This window comes from Staurois parvus, unplaced genomic scaffold (assembly GCF_062004578.1).
Source record: "Staurois parvus isolate SC_StPar_1 unplaced genomic scaffold, SC_StPar_1.0 ptg000572l, whole genome shotgun sequence".
NCBI lineage: Eukaryota > Metazoa > Chordata > Amphibia > Anura > Ranidae > Staurois > Staurois parvus.
This window is the reverse complement of record NW_028318368.1, coordinates 4,574,789-4,599,046: the sequence shown is the minus strand read 5'-3', so window position 1 is coordinate 4,599,046 and position 24,258 is coordinate 4,574,789. Positions and strand designations below refer to the sequence as shown.

General features: G+C 40.3%; 1 protein-coding gene across 3 annotated transcripts in view; it reads left to right on the top strand.

The window, feature by feature from the left end:
• Positions 1–24,258, top strand: part of UGT8 (UDP glycosyltransferase 8) — a 158,309-nt gene that overhangs the window by 123,343 nt on the left and 10,708 nt on the right. For all 3 annotated transcript variants that reach the window (XM_089691791.1, XM_089691793.1, XM_089691792.1), the window contains 3 exons: positions 9,518–9,660; positions 12,644–12,720; positions 15,821–16,040. In XM_089691791.1, the coding sequence (XP_089547917.1) occupies positions 9,518–9,660; positions 12,644–12,720; positions 15,821–16,040 (440 nt within the window). The remainder of the gene's footprint in view (positions 1–9,517; positions 9,661–12,643; positions 12,721–15,820; positions 16,041–24,258) is intronic.

Here is a 24,258-nt window from a genome sequence, read left to right as displayed (position 1 = left end):
AGTCGTAGCCTATCAACAGCCCAACACCAAATTCCTTCAGCGGGGACATTTCATGAGATATGTCAGATAGGTGTTCCCATTTGTTGGCTGTTTCACAGGTAGGTATGCGATCTCGATCCAGAGGTATGTCGTCTTTTGTATAGGCTGGAGGTAGATCTAATATGCAGTTTGAGTGGAGTCCTCTAACTCTCAGTCCTTTGACTCTTTAACTGTTCACCAATGTGTCTCTTCCTGTCACTGTAGTGAGTTTGAGTTTCACTGGTTCTGCTGCCACTTGTAATTTCTTGCAGATTTCTTGATCAATGAAGGTGACGTCACTCTGGGCATCCAGTAGCGCATAGGCATATACCTTTTTGTTCTTCCTCTTAGGATTTGAAATACACACTGGTACAACCATTGACGTGCCATTGATTTCTCTTTCTCTCACTCTGCAAGAGAATACTGTCGCTTTGTTTTCTTCCTCAGTGTCCTTGGGCATTAAGGATTTCTCTTTCTTTGGACGTTCTTCATGTAGTGGGGTAGGATGACGTCCTTTACAAACGCTGCAAGTGGCCTTTTTCTTGCATTCTTTAGTAATATGGCCTTTTCTTAAACATCCAAAACACAGCTGATTATCAAACACAAACTTTTTCTTTTCATCTGGAGACCTTTCCTTCAATTGTTGGCACTTATGTATGGAGTGATTCTCTTCACAGAACATACACTTGAAGGTAGTCTGAAGACTTGTCGGTTCTGACTCTTTACTGATCCCAGTAGTGATGTTGAACTTGCTCTCATGGGCATCTGGACCTTTAGTAGCTGTGTTGGTTGCAAAGCTAGTTGCTCTTGCACGTCTTATCTCTCTTGTAGGCCTTTCTTCTAAGGGTTTTAAGACATAAGATGCTGTAACTGGATTACACGCTATTCGTGCTTCCTCATTGACAAATTCAGAGAACTCTTTGAAACTTGGGAAGTTTTTGCCTTGATCTAACTGTTCAGTCACATAGCGATTCCATCCAGAAGCCACTTGTTCTGGTAGCTTGGCTAGCATCCTGTGGTTTTCTAGATAGTCATTCAATACTTCTAGTCCTTGAACATGTGGGATAGCATTGCTGCATGCTTGCAGGAAGTCGCCATACTCTTGGAGCTTGAAGTGTTCTTTAGGACCTATTTTAGGCCAGTTTATCAACTTCTCTCTGAAAGCTCTTTGTACTAAGAAGGGATGACCATATCTTGCATTTAATTTTTCCCAAGCTTGCTTGTAGGCTTCTTCATCTTTCCTATAGAAGTTACCTTCAAGAACCTTTTTTGCTTCTCCGCCAGTATACCGCTGGAGGTAGAATAACTTGTCCACTGGACGGGAGCAATGATGTTCAATGATCATTTCAAAACTTGCCTTCCACTCTATAAACTTCAGTACGTCTCCGGAGAATATAGTAGGTTCCGGAACAGGAAGTCTAGTGAGAAATATTCTCTGAGGTTTCGCCGGGTCAACAGTTGAAACATCCTCGTGACCACTGCCATGACATAAGGGAGTTGAATTATCTGGTTCTCTTTTTCCACTTTGTTCTGAATCAGGTAAGTCTCTCTTCTTTTCTCTCTGAGCAGGGATGGAAGGACTATGACTTATTTCTTCACTACATGCTGGAGATTTCCTTCCATTTTCCTGGGCGTATGAAAGAACGTAGGAGTCAGCTTCTCCACTTAGCACTGATTTGGATCTATGACTACCCTGATTCGTATCCTCTTCGTGCACTCTGAGTCTGGCTTCTATAATCTTAACTTCCTTCTGCCTTTCCAGACTTTTCATTTCAGCTTCCATTTTATGGCGCTGAGCCTCCATTTCGGCTTCCATTTTATGGCGCTGAGCCTCCATTTTATGGTGCTGAGCTTCCATTTCCTGGCGCTGAGCCTCAATGGCAGATTCCATCTCAACTTCTGCTTTTTTGGCAGCGAGTTGTTCAGCTAATTCCTTTCTTTTGGCTGACGTACTTGAGAACTCTGTTATGTGGCTGGCACTTCTGCTAGTGATGGAAGTCACACTTGAGATTGTGGTTCCTCCTAAGGACCTAGCATAGTCTTTAATGAAGAGCTCATTCATTCCCTTTCGTGCCTTGACTTCATCATACTTTGCTGCAGATGATAGTTCTCTCATAAGCTTCACTAAATCCCTAGTGACTGCGGTACATGTATCCATGTTTCTTACAATATCCTGGGAGGGTGTCAAGGATGAACGCAAGTTGACATATGCTGTCATAAGCTCTGACTCAGAATCTTCTACTGTCTCTATTATTTCACTCAAATTCTCCTTTATGCTGTCTTGTTTTAGCTTTCTGCGAATGTCTTTGATGTATGCTTTCCACCTCTCATATATTCGGGCAAACTTTTTTCCTTTCAGTGCTGCCTCTTGCTCCAAATTTTCTAGCACCTTTTGGGTCGGTTTTCTGTCCCGTGATGAACGTCTTAGTTCACCTGTTTCAGCTATATTTGTTTGGGGCGAGACTACCGTTACATTGCACCTTTCAGATTCAGACAGGTTCTCTTGCTCTTCACCTTCTACCATATCTATCATTGCATCCGCTAACAGTGAGGTGGCAATGCTAGGCTCAGCCATTTCTGAATGCTATAACAATTAATATGAATAATAAGGACCTGTCACTTTAAATGCAATACTAACAAATGCTAGAATAAATGACTTTCACTTTACATGTAATAGCACCAAAACACAGGCTATAAAATTACTTTCACTTTAAATACTTCAGAATCGAATACTTTAACTGTCTCTTTTATTAAAAGTCTGTATTCTCTTGAGCATAAAAATGTCTCTTGCAGAAACCTATGTGCATAAGTGAGTAATAAAGGAAAGCTCTGACCTTAATTGAAGAACAGGATACCGTGATCTGAAGGTTGCAGAAACAAATGTCAGTCTTAAAGGAGACTTTTCTTGATGCGGTGACTTTGCGATGCTCTGCGGTGACTTTGCGATGCTCTGCGGTGACTTTGCGATGTTCTGTGATGACTTGCGATACTTTGCGGTGACTTTGTAATGCTCTGCGGTGACTTGCAATGCTCTGCGGTGATTTGCAATGCTCTGCGGTGACTTGCGACTAGTATCGTGAACTCTCTGGATGCAACACGTGGTCTCTTGATGGATAGCGGTGCGGGCACTCTAGCTCTGGACTCTGGCCCTCCCCCCATGCATCTCTTTCTCTCTCTAGGGGTGCAGGAGGTTTGGTGCTCTTTCTCTGACTGTCTTGCCTTTGCCGTTATGCCACTTTAAGAGTTGGCTGCAGTCTGACTAATGCGCACGTGCTATGGCCTGTACTGTTCCGCTGAGGTGTCTCCGCGTGGCGGTATATGCTGGCGCTCTATTTCTCTAGTGTACTCTTAACTGTGCAAGTTGAGGAGCGCTGTTGCTTGACCTCTGAGGGTAATAGTTCCACTGTGGCAGGCGCAGCACCCTTTGGTGCCTAGTGCGCTGTGGCATTAGAAAAAATATGCAATTGCTGATTCTTTGTTTGATTAGACTGACTTTACTCTGTAATTCCACCAATGCCGCTCTATGGATGCAGTAGGTTTAAAGAGCACACCGAATACTTTAGTTAACTTCTTTAATAACTTCAATCTTCTTCATATAACTGCTTACAATGGCTTGTTTCTTTCATATTACAATGGTTTAATTCGTATTACATTGGGTTGGTTCAATAGCTTATCTCGATAGATTCGATTGGATTATGATTACTCTACAGTGACTTGATTCGGTATATTCGTAAATTCGATAAGTTCGTAAGTTCGATAAGTTCGATAAGTTCGGTGGAACTACAAGTAAAACACACACAACAGTTTTACACACAGATCTACCTGCACTGTTAAACAATAGAGGAAAACACAAGTGCATTAAATACCTATTTGGCCTTCTCTGTCTCCATAAAGCTTTTCTGATTGGAACTGTCTGTTTCCTCTTCTGTCTGGTGAGCATGTGTCTCTAGAAAATCCTAGCAGGGAGTTTTACACAGGCACAAATGTGAAACTGGCTGGGATTGGTTAAGGCTCTGTACAGTGTGAGGCTGTCTGTGATTGGCTCAACTCTATACTAACTCTTAAAGGCATATTTTCCTTTTCTGCCTCTGCTAACACAATGAATATATAAATGTCATATAACAATCAAAGACATAAATCACAGCAATGATTCTGCTTTTGGCTTTAACATATGTACATATATACTGTACTGAGGTTATTGGCAGGTTTGGTATACACATATATGTGAACCATATTAGCAACCTAGGACTGGTCTTAGCTGGCCAGCTACATTTACTTTACATTAACTGTTCTCTTTATGTATATGGATGATGGCATTGTATTTATTTTAATTGAAAAAAAAAACATGTAAGTACCTTTTTCATATTCATTATATAGTACAGCTATGATGTGACCCAGCTCTTTCCCAGCCCATCTGCAGAGAAACATCAGCAGGAGGAGCTTCTAGTCCTCTGCTGCTGGTCACATGTAAAAAAAAAAAAATAAAGAGGAAAAATGCATAATTATTATGAAATAAATGTTTTAACTAATCATATACATTTGTATTTGAACTCAAATATTTATTATGTGTGTGCAAAAACATGGTGTGGAATTTTTAGGGGGTGGTTCTGCCAATCACAACCTGTTTCAAGCCCCTCCAGCCTGTGTCTATGGTATGCATGTGCTTAGAATTACAGGAAAGTGAAGCCTCCATCAAACAACATGTAATATCCCACCCCCATTGTATTTAGCTGTTTAGTGGGCATGGAGGAGGAGGGAGAAGTGGGCTGTCATTTACCACTGTATATATACTCACATGTGTGAGTCTTTAGTCATGTGGTCTGCACAGATAAGAAAAAGAAGGAAAAGTACAGCTTAGAAGGGAACTATATAATTGGAGCATGCTCAGTAGATGTGGCAATGGCTTGTCTACACTAGCCTTTCTCAACCGGGGGGCCTTGAGGTTTCTACAGGGGTGCCTTGGCAAAATGTCAAAAAATTGCCCAAAACTTGTATACAACCCAGCAGTTGAAAAAAGCCTGCCTTTTAGTTATACAAAGCCACAGGTTTTCATTGTGCACCATTACAAGCTTCTAAGCATTGGCGTCCTGACAACCAATGACATCATTAGTTGATAAGGAGGATGTCAGCTGCCTGCACAGCATACTAGTTTGACCCTCCTCTGCCCCTCTTCATCAGTGTTGGGGTCTCCATCAGTGTTGGGGAGAAGAGTACCAATGTGCAAAGGTGTATTTGCTTTGGAAGAACAAATCACCTCTAATGTTGGGTGTCCTACATGTGTGGATGTTGCTGCGTTTCAGAATGGGAATGCTTTGGGACTGTCCATAATTTTAAAGGGTGCCTTGACTGAACAAAAGGTTGAGAAACACTGGTCTACGCTATCTCAAGCTGCAGAGGGGACACAGACAAAGGAAGGGACAGTAAACAGCACAATCAAATTTTTTTTTGCAAAATACAGAAAACAAATCCATAGTTACTGAGTGAGTATGAACAGCAGGGTGACATTTTTCAGGGGGGCAGCAGCATTTTGAAGGGCTGTCCCCCAAAAGAAGGAAAGGAAGAAGGGACACATGCAGCACGGAGACCAGGTGGGATCTGAGAGAGGCTGTGGGCTGCTTGATCGTGTATGCAGAGCTTGACTCTTGTTCCCGGGGATGTCCAGAGCTGTGATGGTGAGTGTCTTATCTCTTGCCAGGGTGGCATGGGTTGCCAGTGTATGGGGGGCGGTGGTAGTGGAAGGCTCTCTCGGGTGGAGGGGGGGGGCTGGGGTTTTGTTGGTCAACGTCAGGTTCTCTTTGTGGGGGAGGGGGGGTGTTGGTAAGTGTCAGGGTCTTTCTGTAGCAGGAACTACACCATGCTGCTTGTTAACGGAAAGAACAAGGGTATTAAGAAAAATTGCCTTCTTGAGACATATTTCTAATGCTCACCACACGTTAAAATCTGATGTGTACAATCGCCTAGATCTTTTAACAACTGTGTAGTTCAAGTGCCTTCCTAGCTGAATACAAATTAATCAGAAAGATTAGGTAGGTCCTCATATTGTATAGTTTGGTAATTCTATGGTCAGGGATTGTAAGGCTGGGGAAGAAAAAGCTAGATGATGGTGGATATTCTCCATTCCGAACATGAGGCAGGTTCTATCTGAATTGCTGTAGCTTCTAATGCACATTGTGAAAAGCTCATACTGTGCATGAAATAGATGTAAGCAATTTCAGCATAAGAGAGGAGACTGTACACCTGTGCAAGGTAAGGCTGGAATTCAGCTTTATTTATGTTTGAGGATATGTGTTTACTCCAAATATGTGTTCACTCCAAATATCAAAAATAAAATAATTACATGGTTATATGACCACATGGTGACCCAGGAAGGGTGATAAATACACACTAATATTGGCCATTTTTTAAATGAATCTCTGTAGCGTTACTGATACCTCTTTATGCTTGCATGTTGACTTTATTTAGGCCTCTTGCTCATGGGCATATTAATAATTTACTGATGTGAGCTTGTTGATAGAAAGATCCTGAGTCAAATGCTCCATAAAGACCTTGTATAGGTGCGTAAATGGGCTTATGTGTATACATGTGAGTAGGCGGGTGCCAGCTAGTTTCTCAACTGTTAGTGGTGCTTGTCCGGAGTGGCAGTACAGCTGGAGGGAGAAGTCAAGAGAAACTTGGTTTTTCTGATTTCCTTAGTTCCCTGGAGCAGCGTTCTGGTTGGCTACTCTGCATCCAGGTGACCCTAGTGGCCATCCTAGCTCATGCAAAATCTTTTTAAGTCTTTGCCCACAGGTTTTGGCGTGCTTTCGTGAAGTGGATAGTGTATGGAGGGCATACCCATCTGTCAGCTCCCCTTTGGCAGTCTTCAGTTCAGGCCTACTTCTGCTGACTCTTCGCTGCATTGACTATAAGTTCCCTGTTGGGTGAGTTCCATCACTAGGTCGTACTGTTTGCAAGTTCTTTAACCACTTGCCCTCCAGTGGATTTACCCCCCCCTTCCTGACCAGGCCATTTTTTGTGATACGGCGCTATATTACTTTAACTGACAATTGTGCGGTCATGCAACGTTGCACCCAAATTAAAATTTCATCCTTTTTTCCCCCCACAAATAGAGCTTTCTTTCAATGGTATTTGATAGCCTGTGCGGTTTTTATTTTTTGCCCTTTTTTTTGACAATTTCGAGGAAAAAAACAATATTTTTGACTTTTTTTGAATTTTATTTTTTACTAATAATGGCGACAATCAGTGACTTATAGCGGGACTGCAGCAGGCATTCTGACACTGGGGGGAACTGACCTGGTGTCACTGACATCCCCAGTGACACCAATACAGTGATCAGTGCTAATAAAAAGCACTGACACTGTACTAATGGCACTGGGCAGGAAGGGTTAACATCTGGGCGATAAAAGGGCTAACTGTATGCTGTTTCACTATGTTGTGTGTGTGCTTCACTGTAAGCAGGTAAGCACACTGCTTTGTATGGCATTGCTATGCAGAGCTATACAAAGCAGTGTGCAGGAGCTGACAGGGGAGAGATCTGTATTGTTTACATACAGGTCTCTCCCCCATCGGAGATACTCGGCGATCACTGGGTGGCGGTGAGTAATCACTGGCCGGGACCCAGTGATTTACAGCCGAGGCCGTGAACGGCGGTGTGGGTAGGGAAGGTGATTTTGTGCACCCGTGCTGCCCTGTAGCAGTATTTCTAAACTGATTTAATATTTAACAGCAGCAGCTTTTTACAGAGTACATAGAACCATTCATATCTCTTCCTCGATGAGATCGACTCCCACAATAAGGTTTGTCACGTTTGAATGTATTCACCTGCCAATATTTTTCTTTTTTTTTTTTTATTTACAAAATATTGTGAAAAAAATGTCATTGTAAACTAATTCCCAGGTATGAGGGTTATCCCTCCAACCACAGAGCAGGCTCCATTCTATACTGCTATGACTCATAACTTCTAGAGCCTCTAGCAAGGTGCTTTGAAGCTGACCTCCAGGCAAGGAGCTAAGTACACTGATGGAATACATATAAGAGAGCTGTTTTAAATTCCAAAGGATTTGCATTTCTGCATATTTCTGCTATTTACACAGCCCTGCTGTACAGGACAACTGCTTGCAGGTAAGAACGCAGTGCTGTTCTTCCTCCACACCCAGGCTCCTGAATGGACAATGAAAGAGCATCAGAAGACTGGGGTCATCCCTCTGCTCACTCTGTTCTCTCCCCCTGTAAGAATGTTCCATGTCAGCACATTTCCATGCAGCACACTGGATTGGCTCCCAGTCCTATCCCATCTCCCAGTTTCAGTGCTGCAGTAAAAGAAAAAGGCTGACAGATTCAAATTCAGGTACTTACATGAATTACATTTAAGAATATATAGCTAATTATAAATGCAGAGCTGCATGAATCTGTCTTTTTATATATGCCTGGAGTCCACCTTTAGGAGAAGGGGTTCCTTTCAAAATTCCAGGCTGATGCTGTCAGGCATAGGGCTGTTCTGCATCATTAGAGGGCAGCACAGTGGCAAATGGTTAGCACTTCCACCTGGCAGTACTAGGGTCGTTGGTTCAAATCCCATCCACAGCACCACCTGCCTGGAGTTTGCATGTTCTCCCTGTGCCTGTGTGGGTTTCCTCTGGGTACTCCAGTTTCCTCCAACACTCCAAAGACATGCTGGTAGGTTAATTGGCTTCTGTCTAAATTGGCCCTAGTATATGTATGTATGAATGAAAGGTAGGGACCTTAGATTGTACACCTCTTGAGGGTTAGGGACTGATGTAACTGTACAATATATATGTAGAGTAAATGTAAATTGACAGCGCTATATAAGTACCTGAAATAAATAACTAATAAATAAATTAGTTTTCCCCAAAGAGTTCTGCAAGAATACAGTGGGCTTTTATGCAAGAACATTCTTACTACTTATCTCAGAAGTGGTAAAGGGGCCCTTTGAACCCATTGTTTGTTCACCAAAAAAAAAAAAATCACTAATTAAAAAAACTTTTATGATGTCCATCGGTCCTCCACCGGTATAACTCCTCCATTCCTGATATCTGTTGGCAACGCTAAAACTCCCAGGGCAATATGCTACACATTTGGTGGGCCTGTCCTCCCATCTGGAAATTCTGGCAAGTGATGTGTCAGGTAAGTGATGTGACTAAAGCTGTAGGCATTTTTTTAGATCAACTTCAGCTTGGAGTCACTAAATTGAAACTTACATCACAAGGCCAAAATAAAAAATACTTTCTGGTAAATGTTACAAAAATAAATTTGAATGCATGCTGAAAAAAACTGCCAAAAAAGTTATAGATTCTATTGTGGATTCATGGCATTGGACATATACAGTGTAGTAATGTGTAGCAGTGCTTTGACCTGTCTGCATGGCTGTGAGATTCCATACAGTAAAAAGGTTGACTAGGTAAATAATATTTTCTATATATATGTGCTAATATGCTTTGCTAAACCCATGTTCACACATTTGTCTTTGTTTTCAATGTAGGGTCTTCAGATCTGGGTGGATGGTGTGGATGAAAATGGATTTGTTTTAGTCTCTTTTGGCGCTGGAGTGAAATATTTGTCTGACGATATAGCCCAAAAACTGGCAGGTGCACTGGCTAAATTACAACAGAAAGTTATTTGGAGGTATGACATTTCAATATTTATCATAAAGGATATTTAAAGGCAAAGCTTTTTTCTATCATGGACAGAGGAGTGAAGGGTCCGAACCTCTTTCATATTGTGGGTGAGGCCTACTGTGTCAGGAAGTTCACCCACTATAGGGCAGGTTAGAAATCACAAGCCATTTAGAATTTCTTCATGCTTCAGTTCCCATGTGTTTGAACCATTTACATCTGGAACCAACAGGCACTGTATTCTCTTCTTTCCCCTTTTCCTCCTCAAGTGAAACACCATTACAGGATGGGGTTGTGGAACATGCTCCATGCCTCACCAGTCTCTTTTGTCTGCCCAGGACACAACTCTTAGTTACCATTGATACTTTCATTCAGAAATCAGTTCACTATTTAAAAACACTTCACAGGAAGCCACCACTTAGAACTGATGCAAAGCCTTGTTCATGTGACTACCCAAGCCAGGTCTCTAGGTTAACCCTTTGCCACAGCAGGTCCCAGAGGAGTATGGCGTTGCGAGGTGAGGTACACTAAGCACACCTGTCTACCCACTGAACAGAGCCACCATCATCTGACACAGTCACCCACTTCCTTCTCAGACACGCCACCATCACTTGAGTTGTGTCCAAACCCTGAAGGTTAAAATGTACTTCTTCTATCCAGATGTACTTCTTTACAGGGGGGTTAAACCTATACAACTGTCCTGCCACAGCTCGAGGATGCATAACCCTGAACGTTAAGTAGCTTCTGTAACGATTGTGCGCAGCAGGGACATGGGACCTGCATGTGACAGCCATTTTTGTTTTTCAGGAGCAATAATCTACCTCCCTCTTCCTGAAAACTGGAATTTGTAGCTGTAACGTTTAACAAACTTCAAAAGAGCCCTTATCTTAATTAAAACACAAATAGATGCCAGCTAATTAGTCTTGGCAGGATGTCTGTTTCCACAAACCATGAAAAACACTTTCCTCTGCCCTATTGTAAAACAATAATAACTCAGTCAAATGGTCATACATGACCTGTAAGGCCATTAGAGCTCTAGGAATGCAAAGTGTGCCATAAACCGTCTTCCATATGTAACAATTCCACATTGCATTCAACAGGAACAGGGCACATTAATATTAGGTATATTTGTGAATAGGGAATATCACACCGAACTAATTAAGGTCATACATGACTATGTTAGTACATAGGAAAGGGGAGAAAGCAGTCTCTTCCCTCCTGGGTGACAAAGGTACACTGTTTTTGGTATCCCTGAGTTTGAAATATAATTCTGAATAATAATCTGCCAGTTGCTAGAATACCACCTGCACGTATTGGAGGTTATTAATGTTAGTGCAAAACTGTATTTGGGAATTGGTTGTAAATTTGGTGACCTCCTAGCACCCATCCCTTAAACTGGATTATTGGTCAGTTGGTCTCTGTCCACACCCCCTTAATATCATAGAAAGGGACTGACAGGAATTGTGACTTTAGAGCCAAGGCAAAATTTTTACTTGGACAATTGGACTGTGCTAAAACCAGGACTTTGTAAGAATTCTGCCTTCTTAACTCCTTTCTTTTATTTCTGTGTTGCATCCCTTTCTGTAAATATTTTCATTGTACCATTTTGACCTTTTTAGTAATAAACCCTATTTTGAAAACTGTTGAAACTGTCTCTAAAGCTTTTAATGCAAACTAAAGAATCGCTGTCTTTTGAAGAGTATATATATATATATATATATATATATATATAGTTATATATATATAGTAATCCTCTGAATATACTTGTCTGTGGTGACAGTGTGTGTTACAGACATTTATTGTTCACATTTGTTCTTGCTAAAATTGTGAAAGGTTGATAGGCCCAAAGCTATCTGGTGGCAGTTTAGAGTTTCAAGGGTTAATTGCGTAATTAATTAACCCAGTGACAATGGCTCTCAGGCTGCTGGCACATAGATTGTGGTCTCGCAAGCTGGAAAGTCTTTTTTCAGGGCACAGCTGAGAGTGGCAATGTTAGGCAAGTGACAGCACAGTGTAAGATTGGCTGGTCCTTTGTCACAAGTTGGTGAGAAGGGCAGGGTCGGGCACCGCGTTGCATTGCAGCTTCAACCAGCAATTTCAGATTCTTTAAATAAATTCTTTTTTGGGTCACAGGTATACATTTACTATTACTAAAGAGGACTTGTAGCTGTAGAAGTAATGCTGTCCTTTGAATTGTAGACATTGTAGCAAAAAACTCTTTTTTTATAGTGTAATGCAGCAGTTAAAAAATATGAACAGCACCTTTCATTTAATACTTATTTTTTTCAAATTTCAAATAGAATAGATTAAAAAAAAAATTAAGAAAATAATGATGTTTGGTATTTACCACACCCTATTGCAAAGACCGTTTTTTTTTAAACCCTGCACTGAAATTGACCAGGAAGCCTTAAATATCTGTTTCCATGTTGAAATAAATGACTTGATATTTCTAGTTGGCGTCTGTGTTATACAAAAAATATATGAATGCACATTTTTTCACAGGCCCTTGAAGGAATGATGTTTCTGACTCTGCCTACTATTCTGAAATGATGAATAAGCCCTCTGTTTTTTGGATCTGAATTGGAAGGGATGACACAAATAGCTTCTGTTGAATAAGTCTGTCCTATTCTTTACAGTGCTCTAGTAGAAGGTTTTTGGTTCCTTTTGTGTCACCATAGGCTGATTAGATATCCTGTCATAATGATTACTAATGGGGATCTAGTGTTCGAGTTATATTGTTTTGTCATCTATTCTCAGGCACTAAAGCACTTAAATTTCTATTATATTATTGCATATATTGTGCCATATACGGTTGTTTTTTTCTCTTTAAGATGTTGAACATCTTTGTATCATTCCTTGCTTCCTACTGATTGCTAGCTCTGATGAGCAGCACACCAATTTTATTTTATTTCTTTTAATGTCCTATTATTTTCTGTGGTATTTCCAATAAAATATTATTTATTAAATATTATTAATATATGTTTTACTTTAAGGTTTTCTGGACCTAAACCTAAGAATCTAGGTAACAATACAAAGCTTGTAGAATGGCTACCTCAAAATGATTTACTTGGTGAGTAACTAGTAAATAACATTATTTTTATTGTGTATTTTTTTAAAGAATAATGCAACATATGGAAAAAAAGGCATTTACATTTTTAATACTGACCTCCTTTTGGAAATGCTACTTGTCTGGCTGTTATACCAACCTGCTTGTTTTTCATATTTTTCTATAAATTACTGAGCTGGAACAAGCACACAGATCCAGAAAGTAAGTTTACATAATTGTAATGCGTGATTCATTCAAAATACTCAAGCACAATGTTCCACCTGACAGCTAGACCAGTGGTAAAGCTGGACATGCTTTCACCCGGCGGAAACATTCAGTTCAGCGCCCCCCCACCCAAAAGAGAAGTTCTCCATCCAGATACCCTCAGCTCCCTGCCCAGAGAGAGACATTCAAGTGTAATAAGTAAATAAGCCATAGGATTAGAGAATCCCGCCCGTGGGGGATTTTCAGGCAGGCTTTTGGAGCTGGAGCTGCGCTCCGTTGATGGCAGAGGTGAACATCAATGTCCAGCACTCTAGAAGCCTGCCTAAAAAACTACCATCACCGGCATTTCCCCATCCTGGTGCTAGGATTTGGTATGGTGCTCCAGCCATTGATGCTTGCTTCCACCAACACAAGAACTCACTCCACTAGGATTAATGCCACACTGCACAGTGCACCATTTTCCCAGTTGCCATGGCTCTATGTACACTAGGAGGTGAAAAAAACTAGGGAAAAAAGCTGGATAAAAAACTCTCAATATTAGCATTTTTCCCAGCCTTTTTCAGTTTTTGTGCTGGCATTTTGCCAGCATTTAGCAGTGTATAGTGGGTTGTTAAGGAGTGGGCAGCCACCTGCGTCCTTAACAATTGATGGCTCATTAGCTATCAGTGGGATTCCCTGCTGACAGCTTAATGTAAGCAAAAGAATGTCAGCATTAAAAAATTAAATATAAAAAACTGTGTAGGGTCCCCCTCAATCCATGCCAGGCCTTTCAGGTATGCTAGGATTTTAAGGGAAACCTTGTGCCAAAAAAAAAGAAACAAAATAACAAAAACAAACGGTGTGGGTGCGGGGTCCTCCCCAAAATCCATACCGAACCCTTATGTCTGGTATGGATTTTGAGGGGAATCCATGCCAAAATGAAAAAACACTGGTGTGGAGTCCCTCCTAGAATCCATACCAGACCCTTATCTAAGCATGCAGTCTGGCATGCAAGGAAAAGGGAGGGGTGAGTGAGAGCCTCCCAATTTTAAAAGGCCACAAGCCCTCAACACGGGGAGGTGCTTTGCGGCAGGGGGGCTCCCTGCCCAAAGCACCTTGTTCCCATGTTGATAGAAAACTCCTCCTACAAGCTTTAACGTGCTCTGCTGGACACTTATATAAGTCACAAGACTGACCTAACTGCTGATGAGAAAAGGTATTTAGCAGTTTATATTCACTCAAACAATTGCATTCCCATGTAATGTGTACTGTCGGAGACCAGAGAGAGTCCTCTTCCCCACAACCTTGGGTGGCAGTTCTGGGGTCTGTGGGCAAGGGGCTTATTGGAATCTGGAATTGGATCCCGCCCTCCCATGCCCCTGCCAATGACATCACAAGGAGGGGATCACCTGTTGGTGTCACCAGGTTGCCCTGCCCCCTCGTTTATTTAGCGGTGGGAGATAGAGGAGCGGTCAGGTGGCAGGAGCCAATGTTGAGTGCAGAGCTATTTTTTTTTGGGGGAGGGGGGCTTGGCGGCAGCGTTCACCATGATTGATGATTTAATTAGGGGGCACTTTTTTTTTTGTTTTTGTTTAAGGAGTTGTCAAAAACTGTCTGTGTGTTTTTATTTAGTTCTGACTTATTGTTTGGTGAATAAGTAGGGGTACAATGTTCCCCTACTCATTCACAAGGGGGGAAGGCGTGATCTGGGTGTCTAAGCCTAAGGGTCTTGTATGAATTTTGGGGAGGACCCCATACCCTTTTTATTTTTGTTTTTGGCATGTGGTTCCCCTTAAAATCCATACCAGACCCGAAAGGCCTGGTATGGATTGAAGGGGACCCCCACAAAGTTTTTTTTTTAATACCAGCAGTTCTTTTGTTTACATTCAGCTGTCAGCAGGGAATCCTGCTGACACCTGATGAGTCATCCATTGTTAAGGATGTGGCGGCCAGCTTGCTGGCCCACTCCAGCTATTCACTGGCTGTTAGGTATGCCAGTGAGCGAGTAAAAAAAAAAAGCTGGAAACCAGTGCTTAGAAGCAGTTAGCATCGATTAGGAGCGTTTAGGAGCATTCAGCGTTTTTTTCTTCGGGCAAATCACTCCCAAAATGAAAACAAAAGAGTTTTTTTTTCTACTCCTAAATGCTGAAGCTAAAAAAAACGCCTCTAGACTAAAACAGTGTGTATGGACACATAGGATAATGCTATTTGCTTCTAAAGGCAGACAAAAAACTCAAAAGCTGCTGTGTAGAGCTTAGGAAGAAATACCAAATAGTGTAACTGGGGAAATGAATTCAATTAGTGAGTTTTACAGTCTTATATCTGATTGTATATATTGGTCACAAAAATATGCATTTTCAAATGAAGATTATTCGTCTTTCATGTTGAATATTCTTTTGGAGCAATTAAGAAAAACTTTTTCTATTTTTTTTATATACATTAGCCTCAGTTCACAAAGATAACAGACCAGGAAAAGGAAAATATTTTCAAAAAAAGTGACAGTCATTTTTAAATTAGTCCAATGAGATCGCTGTGTAAACCTTTTTGAATTGAGCCATACTATTTACTGCTTATTTCCCATTTATCATTTTATATTGACATATCCCATTTATTATTTCATATTCACCACAATTTACATCCAGCAAGAAATCAGAATGTCTAAAACAGTTTCTGAAACTTTTCTTCAGACAGATTTCTTGCCATATCTTCTATGCATATTATCTACAATTGTATAAAGTGCAAATGAAACATAAAATATTGCAGTTATTCTGGATAGTGAGCAATATATTGAAAACATACTGCATGTGATAGCTAACATCTATTTTCAAATACCACAAAGTAAATAATGAAAGAATACAAAAAGAAGAATATTATATTATAACAAACAGGTATTTCATAAAGGGATTCGATTACATTATAGGTCATCCAAAAATCAAGACATTTCTCAGTCATGGAGGACTGAATGGTATTTTTGAAGCTATGTACCATGGAGTGCCTGTAGTAGGAATACCATTGTTTGGGGACCATTATGATACTATGACCAGAGTACAGGCTAAGGGCATGGGCATCCTCCTGGAGTGGAAAAGAATGACAGAGGATAACCTATATAAAGCACTTTCAGATGTTATTTATAACCACAGGTAAGCAAATGAATTTGTCTATTTTAAACATGTGTTGACTTTGCCAACTTCATGAAAATTGATAGTTAACCTTGAAACTGCCACATCATTTGTGTAAAATGTAAAATTCACTCATGACGCTCCAATTAGATAGAAAAAAAAGACAGTATGAGGTTGATTTGCTAAAGGTTTAGTGACTGCTCACTTAGAAAATGAAATGTTCACTTTGCAGTGTGAATGTTCACCAAGTTTAGTAAATATGATGCATTCACCAAATGAGTACTAGCAAATGTTTCTTTAAAAAAGAAGTATGGCTTTTTTTCCCCCCCATTACCTAGGTGGATGCAGCATTGGTCCAATGCTGCATCTGTCCCCCGTCAGCTCTAAGGGTGAGATCTCAGCGATCACATGACCGCTGAGTTCTCACAGCCACTCTGAGCAGAGAGCGGTGACTGTCAGTCACCGCTCTCTGCTCTGGCCCCCCCAGATCTCACTGGAACACTGGGCTGTGGAGGGGGAGGTAGCAGATGGCTCAGGCTCTCAGCAGCTTACTGAGAGGCTGAGCCAGGTGCGGCTCCACACTCTGGGGTGGATCCCGACTTCAAAGTTGAGATCTTTCCCCATCCTGGACTGGCTGAGTGACATCAGCCAACAGTGGGCTTCAACCCACTGTCAGCTGAAAATGGGTTTCGGGAGTGTAGAATGAACTTCACTCCTTTGATCCACAGGAGAAGTACAGTCAAAAGAGCTTTGGCTGTACTTCTTTAATTTCCCTACATAATTGAGTACTCCTACTAAACACAGGTTCACCTTGTTTTTGGTCATTTACTTTGCAAAGTCAACCAGTATGTATTTCAAATTGCTATTTTGCCACAAAATGATCAGTTTTTAATTGGCACTGACTGTGTCAACATTTTTCATATGGAGATACAGTGTAAACAATGAATATCAGCTATATACTGCAGACAGAAAATTCATTGTGTAGCATTCATTTCAGTCAGAGACTTTATCCCTTATAGACTCAATTCACAAAAATAGAACACATACTTTAAAGTGTTACTAAACCCACAACAATAAAAATCAGTCTGTATATGGAGTAAAGCATGTTTATTATACCCACTGTAGAACCTAAAGGGTTAATCCTCTGCATTGTTTAAAAAGGTTTTTTTCTTCTTGGGAGAGTGCATGTGATCAGCACAGGGCCAATCAGCACTGCCCAGACAGAGGCCAGGGGATTTACATCCTCCTAGAACAGAAAGAAAACTCCTCCTACAAGCTTTAGCTAGTGCTGGGCTTAACACTGATAGAAGTCACAAGACTGCTCTAAATTCTAATGAGAAAAGGTGTTTAGCAGTTTATATTTACTAAAATCATTGCACTTCCATGTTCTGTGTACTGTGGGAGACCAGATATAGTGAATGCAGGGCCTGGGTTTAGTAACACCTTAAGTGCAATAACATATGGAGATATACAGTATTTTTAAGTGTTTTCTGAAAGACACAACATTCACACAGAATTCACACAATTTTCCATTTGAACCCAGATAGAATCTTGTATGGAAGCTTATGTAAAAAAACCTACAAAGGCATTTACTACGAAAAAAAACCCCAAACTTTTTGCTTATTGCCTGTATCATTTACGTGTTATTTGTTATTTTCTTTACCTAGCAGCTATACTTTGAGGAAGTTTTTTATTTGGTGATTATGGAAATTTTTACAACTGTTTTATTTACATGATCTAATAGGAGCAAGAGAGTTGTGACAAATTAGTTACACAATTACATAGTCAGGTTCAAAAAAGAAACAAGCCCATCTAGTTCAAAGGATAAAATGAAAAAAACAAAAACAAATAGAAAACCTCTATATACAATGTCCTTTACCAATAGTTGTTTCACAGGAAGGCAAACAAACCCCACTAAAGCACAATCAAATTTGCTCCATTGAGGAAATAAAATTCCTTCCTGATCCCCCAGGAGGCAAACAGATATTCCCTGGACCAACTACCCCAGGTGTTTTTACCTATAAATATTCATAGCCTGTTATATTTTCAGCATTTAGGAAGGTATACAGCTGTATATTAAAACAATTTACTGAGGCTGGACAGGACTAGTTCTTGAGGGAGTCTATTCCACATTTTCACAGCTGTGTGAAAAAGCCTTTCTATATGTGAAGGTTCAATCTCTTTTCCTTAAGACATAAAGCATGCCCCCTGGTCCTCTATAATGACCTGAAAGTGAGCAAGTTAAAAGCCTAGGTGGATACAGCATTAGCCCAATGCTGCATCTGTACCCCACCACCAGTAGCACCGAGAGATGAGCAATCAAAGACCACTGATCGCTCAGTTCTTGGTTTTCAGTGAGCAGAGAGTTGGTGACTGTCAGTCACTGGCTTTCTGCTCTGCCCCTCCAGTACTCACTGGAGCTCCAAGCTGTAGAGGGGGCAGGACTGGCTGACTCAGGCTTTCAGCGGCTCATTGAGAGGCTGAGCCAGCTGCCAGTTAGTGATCTGGGTGGATCCCGACTTTAACCACTTGCCCTCCAGAAGATTTACCCCCTTAATGACCAGGCCATTTTTTTGCCTTTTGCTCTATTTATATAACTGGTAATTGCGGGGTCATGCAATGCTGTACTCAAACACAATTTATGCCTTTTTTACACAAATAGAGCTTTCTTTTGGTGGTATTTGATCTCCACCGAGTTAGAAGCTTATGCCAGACATCACCCACTTTTCTAACCACTTGAAGACTAAGCCTTTTCTGACACATTTTGATTACTTGAAAAACACTTTTTTTGCTTGAAAATTAGTTTGAACCCCCAAACATTATATATAGAGATGAGCGAATTATTCAAAAATTCGATTCGGCTGATTCGCCGAATTTGCGGAAGAAATTCGATTCGATGCGAATTTATTCGCTGCGAATTTAACTTATTAAAAGGGTTTCTAGGCTTCAGAGAGCCTTTATATTAGTGCAGAACACTGTACCTTTAATTTAAATGCCCTTGGAGTCTGCTGGGGAAGAGAAATAATACTGTCAGTCAGTATGACATGCAGATGAGTGCCGTCAATCTTAGAATCACCGCACACTTCACTCATTTGGGCAGTCACGGGGCACGACGAAGAAGAAGAAGAAGAAGAATGAAAAGAAGAAGAATGAAAAGAAGAAGAATGAAAAGAAGAATGAAAAGAAGAAGAAGAAGAATGAAAAGAAGAAGAAGAAGAATGAAAAGAAGAATGAAAAGAAGAAGAATGAAAAGAAGAAGAATGAAAAGAAGAATGAAAAGAAGAAGAAGAAGAATGAAAAGAAGAAGAAGAAGAATGAGAAGAAGAATGAGAAGAAGAATGAAAAGAAGAATGAAAAGAAGAATGAGAAGAATGAAAAGAAGAATGAAAAGAAGAAGAAGAAGAATGAAAAGAAGAAGAAGAAGAATGAAAAGAAGAATGAAAAGAAGAAGAAGAATGAAAAGAAGAAGAAGAAGAATGAAAAGAAGAATGAAAAGAAGAAGAAGAAGAATGAAAAGAAGAAGAAGAAGAATGAAAAGAAGAATGAGAAGAAGAATGAAAAGAAGAATGAAAAGAAGAATGAAAAGAAGAATGAGAAGAATGAAAAGAAGAAGAATGAAAAGAAGAATGAAAAGAAGAAGAAGAAGAATGAAAAGAAGAAGAAGAAGAATGAAAAGAAGAATGAAAAGAAGAGGAAGAAGAATGAAAAGAAGAAGAAGAAGAATGAAAAGAAGAATGAGAAGAAGAATGAAAAGAAGAAGAAGAATGAAAAGAATGAAAAGAAGAAGAAGAATGAAAAGAAGAAGAATGAAAAGAAGAAGAAGAAGAAGAAGAAGAAGAATGAAAAGAAGAATGAGAAGAAGAATGAAAAGAAGAATGAAAAGAAGAAGAAGAAGGAAAAGAAGAAGAATGAAAAGAAGAATGAAAAGAAGAAGAAGAATGAAAAGAAGAAGAAGAAGAATGAAAAGAAGAATGAGAAGAAGAATGAAAAGAAGAAGAAGAAGAAGAAGAATGAAAAGAAGAATGAAAAGAAGAAGAAGAAGAATGAAAAGAAGAAGAAGAAGAATGAAAAGAAGAATGAAAAGAAGAAGAATGAAAAGAAGAAGAAGAAGAATGAAAAGAAGAATGAGAAGAAGAATGAAAAGAAGAATGAAAAGAAGAATGAAAAGAAGAAGAAGAAGAATGAAAAGAAGAAGAAGAAGAATGAAAAGAAGAAGAAGAATGAAAAGAAGAAGAAGAAGAATGAAAAGAAGAATGAGAAGAAGAATGAAAAGAAGAAGAAGAAGAAGAATGAAAAGAAGAATGAAAAGAAGAAGAAGAAGAATGAAAAGAAGAAGAAGAAGAATGATAAGAAGAATGAAAAGAAGAAGAAGAAGAAGAATGAAAAGAAGAAGAATGAAAAGAAGAATGAGAAGAAGAATGAAAAGAAGAAGAAGAAGAATGAAAAGAAGAATGAAAAGAAGAAGAATGAAAAGAAGAATGAAAAGAAGAAGAAGAAGAATGAAAAGAAGAAGAAGAAGAATGAAAAGAAGAATGAAAAGAAGAAGAAGAAGAATGAAAAGAAGAAGAAGAAGACTGAAAAGAAGAAGAAGAAGAATGAAATGAAGAATGAGAAGAAGAATGAAAAGAAGAATGAAAAGAAGAAGAAGAAAAATGAAAAGAAGAAGAAGAAGAATGAAAAGAAGAATGAAAAGAAGAAGAAGAAGAATGAAAAGAAGAATGAAAAGAAGAAGAAGAATGAAAAGAAGAAGAAGAATGAAAAGAAGAAGAAGAAGAATGAAAAGAAGAATGAGAAGAAGAATGAAAAGAAGAAGAAGAATGAAAAGAAGAATGAAAAGAAGAATGAGAAGAATGAAAAGAAGAATGAAAAGAAGAAGAAGAAGAATGAAAAGAAGAAGAAGAATGAAAAGAAGAATGAAAAGAAGAAGAAGAAGAATGAAAAGAAGAAGAAGAATGAAAAGAAGAAGAAGAATGAAAAGAAGAAGAATTCCAGTACAGCAAAAAGTGTATCTGCAGAGAGCTCCGCTATTTCTGACAGTTCTCTGACAGTTCCTTCACATTTACAGCGGTTGAAACATTGTATCTATTTGTTTCTGAATAAAAACATCTGTATCCTAAATGGAAACAAATAGATACAATGTTTCAACCGCTGTAAATGTGAAGGAACTGTCAGAGAACTGTCAGAAATAGCGGAGCTCTCTGCAGGGACACTTTTTGCCGGCTGTAGAAGTGATGAAAATCGGCCGATCGGGAAAAATTTGATTCGCGCATCCGAAGTTTGCTAATATTCGGATTCGGTGCGAATCGAATTTTTCCTAATATTCGAAACGAATTCCACTTCGCCAAGTTCGATTCGCTCATCTCTAATTATATATTTTTTTAAAAGCAGAGGCCCTAGAGCAGGAGCAGTAAAATTTGCATGCATCAGAGGTCTGAATCTCATATAGGCCCCTGTGGTGCATTTTCGTGTGCGTGTTGCTGCAGTGCGATTTTTGAAAAAAAAACGTCGGGGACTTCTTCAGGTTTCTAGCAGGTAGTGCTGACCTACCCACAATGGGTGCACCAAATGCACATGTACAGATCTGAACCTGTTCTCACATCAGAGTCCTCAATCCGCACTGCACATCACAGTCCCCTCACAGAAAGATCCCTCTTGATGAGTGTTCTCAGATCCCCCTTTATATCACCCCTCTCCACCCCTTTCACAGTAGTGTTTTCACACTTTCATGACATCACCCCCCCTCCCAACAGTACTGTCATCTGCCCCCTTCACTGAAGACTACTCTGCCTCTTTTTAAATCATCCCCCTCACATTGCTGTCCTCAGATTCCCCCCCCATGTTAGTGTCTTCAACCCCCCACATTACTGTCCTCAGCTCCCCCCACATTACTTTCCTCAGCCCCCCCATGTTACTGTCCTCAGCCCCCACATTACTGTCCTCAGCCCCTCCCACATTCAGTCCTCGGCCCCCCTTCACACTAATGCCCTTAGCCTATTTAACTTTGCCCCCCCCCCCCAGGGGCGGGCTGACCATTTGGAAACTCGGGCACTGCCCGAGGGCCCGGGGTCAGTAGGGGGCCCCATGAGATGCCCCTGGTACCTTTTTCATAGGCTTTTTTGAGTGTGGGCAAGGACACAGGGGCCCCATGATCCCCTATTACCCGAGGGCCCCATGAGTTATCAGTCCGCCCCTGCCCCCCCCCACTGTCCTACCTTACACAGACAGTGATTGATTGTTAGGACTGCCCTTCATCTTAGCTATCAAACACCTGCTTGGTAAGCTCGGGAAGCTCCCATCCTCCATCCAGAACTGAACCTGCCTCCCACTGTCAGCTCTGTGAAGATGACCGTGAGACAGCTGGGGGAAGAAAAGGCTCTTAAATGGCAGGACTGCATGGGTCCAGACTGGACAGTGACTCGGTCCGCATCCGAACCTGCCATTTAGTGATGCCTTCCCTAGAGAATAAAATGGTGGGTGTTGACATTTTTATGTCACACAGTATTTGTGCAGCGATTTTTAAAACATTTTGGAAAAAAATTAACTTTTTAGATTTTGAATGCACAAAAACACAATATATTGCCCACTTGTTTGATAAAATATAAAAGATGATGTTTTGCCAAGTAAATGTATACCAAACATGACATGTTTTGAAATTGCGCACGCGCACAACAAATTACTTAAATTTGTAATATCCATAGGTCTTCAAAAACCTTTACAGGTCACCACTTTAGATTTACAAAGGAGGTTTAGTGCTAGAATTACTTCCCTTGATCTGACGTTCACGGTGATACCTAACATGCATTGTGCAATCTCTGTTTACATACCACCACTTGCATTTGCCTTTGTGCGCAAGCACGGGGATGGGGGTGATTTTTTTTTTATTAATTTTTTTTTTTTAATATTTTTTATACACTGTAACTTTTATTTATGTATTTATTTTTTGATCATTTTTATTGTTATCACAAAGTATTCTTTTCTGAGAAATCTTGGGTCTATTAGATTCTAGATCTTGCCTCTGCCTATAAAGCATCTGATCACACCAAGATTTGGGGTGATTAGATGCTTTCCCAGCTTTAAAATGGCGCTGTTTATATCCACGAAACTGAAATGATGAAATGCTTGTAGCTTCCAGTCTCTTAGACAATAGAGATGTTTGGAGGCATTCCAGTCCTCGATCAGCTCTATTGTCAGCTAGTGTAACTGCCAGCTGCATTTTGGGGTTCCTCGATGGGATGGGAGAGCCCAAGAAAACCTTGGAAAATGGTGGGAGGGGTGGGGGAATCCCTTCCCATTGCTTGTAAAAGTGATTTAGTGGCTAATTAGTGGCTAGGATTTTTTTTACATGAAAGCCAACCACCAGCTGAAAAAAACAATACCAGAATGATGCCTGTAGCTGCAGGCATCATCCCAGTATAACCACTCAAAGTCCAGTGACGTATCAGTGGTAACATAGTTACATTGTACTACTCTCGGGATGAGATCATGGATTTTTTATTTTTTATTTTTTTTTACACTTTGCAATGCAGAAGCAATGAAGATCATTGATCTGCAATGCAAAGCTTGCTTTGAACTCTCATGAATGTGTTAAGTTCATGACTGTTCAATATAATAGTGATCTGTGATTGTCTCCAGCTGGCCACATGGTACAGGGTACTGTTATTTACCCCATGTGTCATGTGAGAGCTGTGGACCAATCACAGCTCTCCAGGAACAGAAGCAAAGCTTTTGTAAATCAAATTGATTCATAAAAGCTTTGATGTCATTGTGATCATGTGATCGCATAGCGATCCCATAATCACTGGGTCCCAATGGACACAGCAGATGTGGAGGGGTAGGGTTGTTGCATCCGCTCGGGCACGCAGCGCCCCCCTTGTGTTGACAAAAGACCAGCGACGTCTCAGTGACATCAGCTGACAGCAGATATTAGGTCACAAAAGTGCAGAGTGAAGTGCACTCCTGCGATCCCCAGGAAAAAAAAAGAGCTTTGGCCCTACTTCTCCTTTAACACCAAGTTCACTATATGGACCACTTATGTATTTATACATGGTGATATTGCCCCCCCCCAATCATTTCCTCCAAAGAGAGAATACATTCAGTTCAGCTAATCTTTCCTCATAGCTGAGCTCCTCCACGCAGCTTATCAGTTTGGTCGCCTCTCTCTGTTCTTTCTCCAGTTCTCCGATCTCCTTCTTGTGAACTGGTGCCCAAAACTGATCTGCATATTGCAGATGAGGTCTTA